The sequence below is a fragment of the Prunus mume genome, linkage group LG3 (assembly GCF_029339155.1).
Source record: "Prunus mume cultivar Tortuosa linkage group LG3, ASM2933915v1, whole genome shotgun sequence".
NCBI classification, from domain to species: domain Eukaryota; kingdom Viridiplantae; phylum Streptophyta; class Magnoliopsida; order Rosales; family Rosaceae; genus Prunus; species Prunus mume.
The window spans coordinates 16,796,561-16,808,476 of NC_142700.1; the positions used below are offsets into that span (position 1 = coordinate 16,796,561).

Below are 11,916 nucleotides of genomic sequence, written 5' to 3' on the forward strand. Positions count from 1 at the left end.
GACTTTCCGTACACAAAACTTTACACCTCACTAACTCGTGCTCTTTAATTGTGTAAACCATCCTCACCGCCTCACTCATTTAAGTCTGTAAACTACACGGGAGTGGGAGCAGATAGCTCCTTCAAGTTGTAGCTACAATGGCTTGCAATTTCTTTCTTCATCTTCTGCGTTTGTTCTTCTTTTTCTCCACATTTAGAGGCTTGACACTGAGAGTTGCAGAGGCTCGGGTGGTTCCAGCCATGTATATTTTTGGAGACTCCTTAGTAGATGTGGGCAACAACAACTACCTCCAGTTTTCATTTGCCAAAGCAAATTTTCCTCACAATGGGATCGATTTTCCTACCAAAACACCAACTGGGAGATTTTGTAACGGCAAGAATGCTGCAGATCTTCTTGGTAAGTAACCATCTTTGTTGTGACTTGTGACTAGGTCTATCTGCCCTAATTAAATTTTGGTAAGTTTGTAGTAGGAAAATATAAGTTTTTATTGCCTTTTTACCTTGCCAAATCCCAAATATTCCAGCTTAACCAACCCTTTTTATACCTAACGGTTATTTGTTATCATACTATAAATTTGCATCATATACGCTTCATTTGATTCCGAGTCTGACAAAACATAACATGCTATATATATTTCTATATATCTTCCTTAATTATTGATGTTGTTGTGAGTTAGGTTACAAAGACATACCCCAAGTTTTAACCTCTCGCAATTTGAGACTTACTACTAGTCCATAGGAAGTTCAAAGACATACCCCAAGTTTTTTTTTTCTTCTTCTTTTTTGTCTTTTTGTCTTTCAATAGAAGAAACAGGAGGTCTTTCAAGTGCCAAAAACATAATGTGGTCCAACTAGTTAGTGATTCAATGAAAACTGGGGCCCAATATCCCAATCATATTTTGATCACAGCTCCTCCTCCCGTTCCTGATTGTGTGGACTCTTTAAGACCAGGTCACTGACTAATAAAATGGCACCCAAAAGTCCAGGAGGCCCTTCAAATTGGCAGTTGGGTCATAAATAAATGCTTCTGTGCACTCTTTCCTTGCTTAGGTGCAGCAGAAACAATTAGTCATTGATTGCTAATTAAGGTACAGTACAGAAGTTGGTGCAGAACTAATTAGCCTTCTAATTAGTTCTATAAAACCTTGTTATGAGTCATAACAAGATATTAAACATTTGCAGGATTTGGCTTATAAATTATGATCATCTAGTTAGTAATAAATTATTAAGTATGCTTGATTATCATAACATAACTAATTTTTTCTTTTCTTTTTCCTTTTGAGTTTTGGGCAGCTGAGAAAATGGGCTTACCAACCATACCACCATATCTCTCCATCGCATCTAAGTCCAACAACATTACCCTTTTCCTAAATGGTGTTAACTTTGCCTCTGGAGCTGCCAAAATCTTCAAGGACACAAATCAACAATATGTAAGTGAAACCTTTCATATCCACACCACATCTAGCTACATTAATGTTGATTTTTTCTCTGTTTATTTCTTTGTCTCAGCCCCAGTCAATATCTTTTGGAGAACAAGTAGACTACTATTTGGCAGTGCAGAAAGAGCTTGTGCAAAAGCTAGGAGCCTCAAAAGCACAAAATCATCTGTCAAAATCTCTCTTCCCCATTATCATTGGAAGCAATGACGTCTACACTTACTTTGGCTCCTCCATTAATAACAGGACCTCACCCCAGCAGTATGTCAACTCCATGGCTGCCACACTAAAACAACAAGTGAAGGTAACAAAATACAAAGTATTAATTAAATTTTTTTTTTGTCAACATTAAAATTTTAATTATATTTCTGAAAATTAATTATGTTTTGGCAGCGCTTATATGATTATGGCGGTCGAAAATTTGTGATTGTTGGTGTTGCGCTTGTGGGATGCACCCCATATGAAAGGAGTGAGCAAACAGATAAAGAATGCAATGCAGATGTGAATCAAATGGCTGCTAAGTACAATGGAGTTCTTGTGTCAATGTTGAAGAATTTGAAATCAGAGCTCAAAGGCATAAACTACTCCTACTTTGATGGCTACAGCGTCATGCACAACTTCATACAGAAACCAGCAGCTTATGGTAATACCATGCACAACTTCTTGCTAGACATGTAATATCTTTTTCTTTGCATACGATTAATTTGAATAATTTATATAGTCAAATAAGAATTCATCATACGATTAATGATTCAAATTGAAACTATGGATCTCAATTGAGGTAGCATAAATTTGTTTAGGTCAATTCAAAACTTCATTTATTTCTAACCAGTAAGATACTGTCACGTCACATGTCATGCACTAGCATAAGTTTGTCTCTCTTCTCAACTTTCTTGGAATCAATTTAGTAATGTACGTTTTTTCTTTTGGACAGATTTTATTCATGTTGGTGAATTCTTAAAATATATAGCACTATATTGATGCAACTTGATTAGAACTTTTGAAAATGCACCTGGTAGAATTTGCACTGTCTATAGCAATGTATATTGCTAAGTGGGTTTTTCTCATCTTTTTTTCTTTTTTGGATTTTGAAAGTTCTTTATGCTTTCCACATAGAATCTCCCTTTCAGTTTACTTTATTTAGTTTCCTTTTCCTTTAACACTTACTTCTCTTTTCAAAAAGAAATTATCTTAATGCAATCAATAATATTATAATTCAGGATTTGCTGAGGTTAAAGCTGCTTGCTGTGGCCTTGGGAAGCTCAATGCGGATGCTCCTTGCCTGCCATTTGCAACTTATTGCTCAAACAGAAGCGACCATCTCTTCTGGGATAGAACTCATCCTACTGAGGCAGCTCATCGCATCTTTGTGGATCATATTCTTTATGGTCCCTTACAATACACCTTCCCAATAAACGTGCAAAAGCTAGTTGCCGTTTAATCTCATTGACATGTATTAAGCATGACACTTATACATGCGACGTAATTATTTCGTATCACTCGTTGTTGTACGTATATTACAAATATGTGTCTATCTCTCTAATTATTTATTTGGTTCAGGGATGGATGGATGTATTTACTTTATCAACTAAATAGCAGTCAGAACTTAAAGAAATATATATACATTCCACCATCTAGCTAGAAGTTTCAAATCGATCAGGACTTATGTTAAAGACTTCCATTGTTCATATATGCAGTTGATATACTAAGTTCTCAACTTGAGTGCTAAACTTAGGACGAGTTGAATATAGAATCTCTATAGATAGGAGCCATTGTGGCTTTTATGAACATCATAGTTGAAAGGACTCCCTAATTCTTCTCGATGATGTGACCTACCTCTTATTGGTTGAACGTCGTCATCAACAAATTTAGATTTTCTGACTTCTTTTTTTCTTAATGTTGGAAGAGGTACCATGCAAGTTTGGATCCCCTCTCATCTTTAAAACAAAAGAAAAGAAAGATGAGAGAATGCCGACTTGATTAAAAGGGTCGTTTAACTTAAATTATTCCAAGAATTGATCATAGCTGGTGGAAATTAAATTCTATATTTGTTTTGATATTGTTTCTGACGCAGCGTGTGACAGAAATAATGATGAAAATTACAAAAGAAAACAATAAACCTTCAATCCTTATTGATTCTCTAGATGAGAATAACCAAGAACAAAGGGGTTCTCTGCCTTGTTGATTCCAAAGGATACCAAGTTGATAGGAAAATAGAGAGAATTCTCTAAGTTGAATATTTAACATAAAAAAACTCTCTTCTAATTAGCTATAAGATAGCTTTTATACTTAAGGAAAACAATCCAAACTAAAAACCCTAACTGAAATAGGAAAACAAACTTACTTCCTAAACCTAACTCCAAATTCTAATTGAAATAGGAAAACAAAAATATTTTCCTAAAACAAATTCCTAGAACATTAATTATGCATCTTTTCCTATCAAATTGAAACAGAAAATTATGAGCAATGTGTGCTTCATCATCCTCCCTGGGTTGAGAAGAATTCATCCTCGAATTCAAATCTTCCTCGTCAGAACTATCACCATGGTAAGGAAAGAGATGTTTGACATTGAACACATCGGCAGTACGCAAGCTTGACGTGTTAAGCATTTGGATTAATCTTAGCCACAATCTCCATTGGACCAATCTTTCTTGCAACCAACTTATTGTATTCCCCAGTCGGAAAACGATCTTTAGTCAAGATAGTCCAAACAAAGTCACCTACCTCAAATTCGACATGTCGGTGCCTCACATCAGCCACTTGCTTGTATTTAGCATTGGCATCCTCAAGCCATTGCTTTGTTATTGAGTGAATTTGCTGAAGTGTAGCCACAGATTCTTAACTCGCTTCAAATCTGAGAAATTATTTACTTTCCTTTTGCTTTAACAATTACTTCTTAATCTAACAAAAGTTAATACCAATTAATCTAACCAAAATCAATGCCAATTAATCTAACCAAAAGCACATGTGATTTGGAGGTCACGAGATAAAAGTACACGTGATTAAAAGTTTGGGGTAATTTTCGGTGAATTTTTCGGAACACATATGAGTTTTTAATGAATTTTTTAAGTTAGGCCAATTAGAAATAGACATATTTCAGCTTGCTATTGGACCATTTAAAATAAAAATAAAAATAGAGAAGCGCTGACGCGGAGTCTTCTTCTTCCTCGAACTGTGGCTCTGCAACTTAACTTCACATATTCTATAAAAACTTAGAAAATTCATAACCTTGGTTGTGAAGCTCCGATTGATGAACCGTTTTCTCCTACATGCTCGTGAGATCGAGCCCAACAATCTAAGGTAAATATTTAGGGTCTCACTTAGCAGCAAACAAAACAACGTCTTTGAGGCATTTAGTCGAACAATTGGTGGTCACTGGCAAAGGGGCAAATTCCGGCATCCCAAAGGAAGCTTTCGGCGAGGGGAGGTGCAGCTGCACCTCCTTGCGCCTCTGTGGATCCGCCAGTGCCGGCACGGTCCAAATATATAGACCGTGTCATGCTAGGCCTTACTTAAACGAATCATGTTCGTACTGTGTCAAACTGGCCCAGTCCATTTAACACCTCTAAATTTAAGTGATAGCCGATGGATGTAGTTACTTATGTTGTAGCCTAATTAAAATTGCCACTTTTCCAATTAAATAGCAGTCAGGACTTAAAAGAAATATATTTACATTCCACCCTCTAGCTAGAAGTTTCAAATCGATCAGGCCTTATGTTAAAGACTTCCATTGTTCATATATGCAGTTGATATACTAAGTTTACATTCCACCACTAGAAGTTTCAAATCGATGAGGCTATGTTAAAGACTTCCATTGTTCATATATGCAGTTGATATACTAAGTTCTCAACTTGAGTGCTAAACTTATTAGGACGAGTTGAGTCTAGAATCTCTATCGATAGGAGCCATTGTGGCTTTTACGAACATCATAGTTGAAAGGACTCCCTAATTCGTCTCGATGATGTGACCTACTCTTACTGGTTGAAAGTGGTCGTCAACAAATTTAGATTTTCCGACTTCTTTTTTTCTTAAAAAGAAAAAAATTATATGAAATGGACTTCAGGAACACACCCAAAGTTTATTTACAACATAGCAAAAAAGTTTTTAACTTCTTTTAAATTGCAAAACTGTCATTAATTTCTTAAAACAAACTCAATACCAAAACCTCATAAAAAAACCCAAAACACTAAATATGACATCAAAATAATTTAATAGTCAAAATTAAATTCAATAGGGCTAGCTCTCATTTTTTGGGTTAGTTTATAGAAATTATTAGTGCTATAAATAAATATATGATTAAATATCTCAAATAAAAAACGCAGTTGTAAACATAAGTACAGAATCATCGACGTCGAAAAGATCAACGGAAAATCTGAACACCTGCTTTCCCTTACGAGTGTAAGTTTTTGTAAGCATTGTAACTATTGCTGCTCTTCCAAAATGGGTTAGTGACCACTCTCCATCTCGTGCCTTTTTCTTCTTGTGCAGTCCAAAATTGTTGGACAGACGTGTCGACAAGACTTTAGTCCAATTTACGTAAGGGTATAATTGAACTTTAGAGCAGTTTTTTATTATTTTATTTTATTTTATAATAAAGATAATATTATTGTTTCTTTATAGAGATCTGGTTAGTATTCACTGTTGGATTAAATCTAACGGGAGGTGACCACGCTCTTTCTTAACATTTGGTGACCAGGTGAACGGGTTACGGGATTAGCTGTCATAATATTTGTCTCCATATAGTGTGTGTATGTTAAATACAACTACTCTTTGAGCTCAAAATTTACAAATATAGGAAATCTCAAGATATTATTGGAGATATTATGAGATAATCTTGATGTGGCCAAAATACGGCTAATATTAGCTTATTTGAAAGGAATTCTTGAAGATATTTTCTTGAGATACAAGATAGCATATTTTTTGGAAGAAAATTGATCTTCATACAATATCGCAATTCATGCAATATTGCGGGCCTTGAATAAATGCACAAGAGAGGAATTGAAGAGATAATTGATTCAAATACAAGGGGACTGCTGCAAGATGAAGTACATACCATGTGATCTCAATTTTAGCCAAATATATGGCTTATTCTTTAAGAAACAAAAGCTGGTTCAAATCAATTAAAATATTGACTTGGCCGACGTAGGCATGAAATTTTGCAACCTCGTGAGGATTTTTGTGTAGGTCAATTAGCCAAATTTATGGCTTATATCATTTAGCAATTAAAGGTGGCGCAAGACTCTCAAGAGATAATCGATATATTTTCAAGTAAAGTTAGCCGCCAAGGAAGCCAATCTCTATATAAAGAAGAACTCTACAAGCCAATGACAACTTTTCAACAAAATCTACACTAAAATCAAAGCTTTCAGTCAAAGACACTTGTCTCTTTACTATTTGCTTTGTCAAGTCTCCTTGGTATCGATTGTCAACTGACTTCTTCAGTTGAAGGCCATTCTCGTTGCACTCACACAGTTCTGATCCTTACTCGATTGTCACCCATTACTTAGTTCTGTTTTGAACTAAAATTGATACAAGGTGGTGGCAACTTGTAGTTCTGATTAGGGCTGGGCTCGGTTTGGATTGGTTCAGTCTTGGGCTCAACCCGAAATCGAACCGTAGGCTTCGATTTGGCTATTTTGAAAACCGCCTACTTCGGTTAACTAGACTTGGTGGTTTGGTTTTGTTCGGTTTTTTGGCTTTCTTAGAGAGAGAGAGAGAGAGAGAGAGAGAGAGAGAGAGAGAGAGAGAGAGAGAGAGAGAGAGAGGAAATAAAAGCAATGGAGAGGAGAAGAAGAAAAAAAGAGAGGGAGAGATGGAGAAGAAGAAGAAGAAGAAGAGGAGAAAAAGAAAGGAGAGAGAAGAAGAAGAGGGAGACGGGGAGAGGGCGTGAAGAAGACATATATAAGAAGAATGAGAAAATAAAAATAGAGAGAGAGGGACTGATGAAGATAAGACAAACAGAGAGATTGAGAGAGAATAAAAAGAAAAGATTGAAACTATGTATTATATATATATATATATTTCTTATAATAATATTATATATAATATTTTTTAATATTTTCGGTTTGGTTTGATTAAACCGTGGTTATAAATATTGCAAACCGACCATATATTTCGGTTTGGTTTGTGTTCAAACCGATAACCAAAAAAAAATTGAAAAAAAACCAAACCAACCCAACCCATCGGTTTGGTTTGGGTGGGTTGGCCGGGTTTCGGGTCCAAATGCCCAACCCTAGTTCTGATATAGCTGTTTTATCTACTTTCACTTGTTTTTTCATTATTTTATTTATCTTTATCGCCATTTACGTTGTATTAGAGAAATTATAAAGTTCTTATTTGTCTTAAGGCATAGAAAAGAATCTCAATTCAATAGTTTACCATTCAGTTCATAGTCTTTTGATTAGAATCGATTTACTTGGCTCATAAATTCTCTTACTTATTTATATTTCCGTCTATTAAAATTAATTCATTGCTAATAATAGTTGGTTCGCGAGTCGGACCTTCCCAATATACGCTGTATGACTTTGTTCAGGGTAAACAAAACAACTACAACAATTGTTTGAATAAATTTCGTGTGTAAATATTTTGATGTGACCTATCATTGACCATAGATATGTTCCCACAAACCAAAGATGGGTTGAAATTAAAATGGACCCAAAAAAAGGAAAACCATTTCAAACGGAACAAAGAGTTTGACACCGATACGGGACTAGTCCACATTTCACTCATTATTTTGTGAAGGTTGAATTGAACAACTCATTTTGTAGTGCAACCCATTTTGATTGGTAGGCAGCCCTCCACTACCATTCTAAAGCTTTGCGGTGGCGTCGCATTCCCATCTGAGAATTCTTTCTTGGGGGTTTTTCTTCTTCCATCTGGATCGATTCATAGAATTAGTAATGATATACCCTATTTACCTACCATACCTATAAATAATATGATAAAGAAAACTTGTCAACTGACGTATTCATTAATTCTTTTGTAGTCATATGACGAGAGAGATAAAGATAAATAGTGCGTACACTATGTCTTTAAGATTTAGTACTTTGGCATTACTTATTTAGGGTGATAAGTGATTTTTTAAAAAAATTGGGAAGCCTAGCCCGTTTGATAAACTATGAGAAAATCACTTATTGTTAAAAATTGCTGTGAAATAAAGCTTTAAGGGAAAGCAGCTAATGAGGTGCTTGCATTTTCTGATTATGCAGGAATCAATTTCGAAAAAGGGTTGGGTTTAATGATTATGCGGCAATCATTTTCTAATTATGCGGGAATCAGTACCAACAACATTTATAACAAAAAGTTAACCAAACACCAAATCGTCATTACAAATGATTTACACAAAGAAATCTGATAGGGATTATTTTCACAGCACAGTAATGCCAAACTGGCCCTTATTTTATATTATAGCATTGTTCATGTATATTAAGGATCTTATCCATATTTAAAAAGTTCATTCTTCATTAATATATGGTATGTAATTTTGTTAATAGAGGAGAAACATAAGTTGCAATAGGATAGGATGTATTGATGGTGGTGGAAGTAGAAATCAATTGTTGTTTTTCCTAATACAAGCTTTTAAAAGGGAGAATGAAAACATGACATTTAATGCATGGATAAATGCCCTAATGTAGGTAGTTGAAAATCTCTACGACAAATTAAAGGAAAAAGAACTACTTCCATTAATTACATGTTAACTCATACCTTCTTTGCAAACTCTGACAAATCTTAGCCCTCTTTTCAGAAAAACAAAAAAAACCTCTATAGTTGCACATACTTTGAGGGGGAGGAGATCACTATTCCTCCTTCTTCCCTCTCCTCTCTATTTTGACGCACAAATCCCTCTCTCTTTCCCTACTTTTCTCTTTTATGTCCTCTCATCAACTTCCTACCCAACCTCATAGAGGTGACATTTTAGACCGAAAAACTGAAAAACCGCAAAAACCAACCGACATTATACCGCATTGGAACCGCAATAGCTAAAAACCAACCGAAAATTGTTGTTTTAGAAACCTAACCGCAATTGCGGTATGTGATTTTGGCAACTCACGGTTACCGCAAACCGCAAATATATATATATATATTTTTTAAATTGCATTTTAGTAGTTAGATGTTGTGTTTGAATTTGGTTGAGTTTAAACTATTATTAATATGCTTTTATGTTGTTGCTTTTGTGTTGTGTTGTGTTATAGATGGAGTCTAGCCACTCTAACACACCTAATACCTCTAATCCCCCAAACACAAACCAATACACCCGAAACACAACCTCCACTCCAACTCATAAAGAATGGCTTCTTTTTTTAATAAAATCCACTCACCACCACCTACACTTGAGTTCTCCTTTTGATTTGTAACTTTAATTAAATTTGAATTGAATTTTTCTTTAGGTTGTGAATGCTTGAGAAGTTGAGGTTGTGAATTTACATTTTTTGGTTAAAGTATGCTTGAAATCAAAAAGCTTCAAAAGAAGCACCAAACCTAGGCTTAAAAGTGTGGAAGATTGAATTTTTACGACACAAAAAGACCATACTTAAAAATCTAAAATTGTCTAATTTAGGCCCAAAATATTCAAATCGGTTTAAACCGTTAATTCACAGTAACCGACCGATTTTTGCGGTTTACAATGCAGAAACCACAAAAAGCAATCTTGCTATTTCAAAATCATCTTACTGCAAATAGTCGGTCGGTTTGCAGCCACCCATCCCCTCACCTTCCATCTCCTTTCCCCCTTTTTTTTTGTTTTGTTTTGTTTTGTTTTTTTTTTAGTTTTTCCTTGCATATCTAGGGTTTGAGCTTTTGATATTCTTGAGGACCACGTGGTTGCCTTTGTAGGTTTTATTGGGTCGTTTTGTAAATTTCGGGTTCCAGCTTTTGATTTACTTGTGAAAGTTTAAACATTGTAGTTTGCAGTTGTAATTTTGTACGTTGTGGTTTTATATCGGAATTTCTTTTGGCCTTTAAGGCTATGTGTGGAGGTACACTTGTGCGTCCAATATCGACGATGGAGACCTCCGTATTTGTATAACTTTTGTAGTTACTGCGCTTCCGTATTTATAATAACATTGTGTGGTTAAATGAAATATATCGTCTTTATCACATATATATATATATATATATATATATGACATGAGACAAAAGTGAAAGGACTTAAAATCATCAACAACAAATAAGTAAATTGCAGCAAACTTATATTTTTAATTTTGAACTTATCCTAAATTTTCTATATTTTTTTTGTATGTACACATGTTTTATTGTAATATTTAATCAGGTGCACAGTCTCTATCTATCATAAAAGTCAACGGAAAACATAGAAAATTGCAGCATATAAAAATTGGGCAGCGTAGTCTTTTGGGTAATCAGACGGATAGAAAATACAAACAAACGTTCCAATAAGGGCGGCCGGAATGATGAAGAAGCAAAGCTTGGTGCGTGGAGTGTTGGGCGGTGATCAGACTGCTGCCAGCTGTAGAAAATCTTGTGGGGGCAGCTGCTTCTGTCACTTGATGTGGTGCCAATTAGTTCAACATTTCAATTAACTTGTATTAAAATCTACTAATAATAATTTGTATTTTCAAACTTATCTTAAACATTTTTTTTAACTAAATTATCTCCTAAGTTAACATTGGCACATGTGTCACTGACCTTCCGCAAACTTTTCAATGTTTAGATCATTGGCCTACTTTACTAACAGAAGAAGAATGGAAGGAACTCCACTTCAACTCGGCATGTCATTCTTCTATTCTCCTATTTATTTTTCAATTTTTTTCATATTATATTTTTCTTTTCCTTTTTGTGGGTTTCATACTGAAAGGGTTTTTTTTTTCTCCAGTACAAGTGATATAGTCTATAAATTATAAAGGAGAGAGTTTTTCACACACGCATATAATCACAGTATCATGAAAGTTCGAACTGAAACCACTAGTTTACAACTCAAGGCCTTTTTCCCAATACCCCGTTGATCCCAGAAAAGCATTTAAATTTAGAATTCGTGTACAAATTATTGGATATCATTAAGTCCCTTTTGGATGAAAAGGGTCTACTTATAGGCAAGTAATTCGGATTTGAGTTTTTAATGTAAATTTAAATTATATTTATTGAATCTTAGAAAATGTTCGATTCAATATATAAGCCATTCGCAATGCTATAATTAACATTAAAAAAAATTAGTTATCCAAAAATACTTTTGGTATGGGCAAAAGTTTATTTTGGGAATATATATATATATATATATAAAATATGTGATGACAAATAAGAGTTCAAAAACAAATTAATATATGTGATGACAATGACACAATGTAATATATGTGATGACAAATAAGAGTTCAAAAATAAATTAATATATGTGATGACAATAATACAATAAGAGCTTTCAGATGAGTGTTAGACTAGAGCTAGAGCCCACGCGGCTAAAATGTCTCCTTTTCATACACGAAAAAAACAATGTAGCCTTCCCTCATCAACTTATCTCTTCTTTATAAGAA

The 11,916-nt window shown here is 34.5% G+C and overlaps 1 protein-coding gene across 1 annotated transcript; it reads left to right on the plus strand.

The window, feature by feature from the left end:
* The first annotated feature begins 68 nt into the window (after positions 1–68).
* LOC103326432 (GDSL esterase/lipase At5g55050-like) lies at positions 69–2,998 on the plus strand. Its single transcript, XM_008228651.2, has 5 exons — positions 69–396; positions 1,293–1,429; positions 1,509–1,739; positions 1,829–2,078; positions 2,656–2,998. Exons 1-5 carry the CDS (start codon positions 138–140, stop codon positions 2,874–2,876), a joined length of 1,098 nt encoding a protein of 365 aa, XP_008226873.2. The 5' UTR covers positions 69–137; the 3' UTR covers positions 2,877–2,998.
* Positions 2,999–11,916: the final 8,918 nt, after the last annotated feature.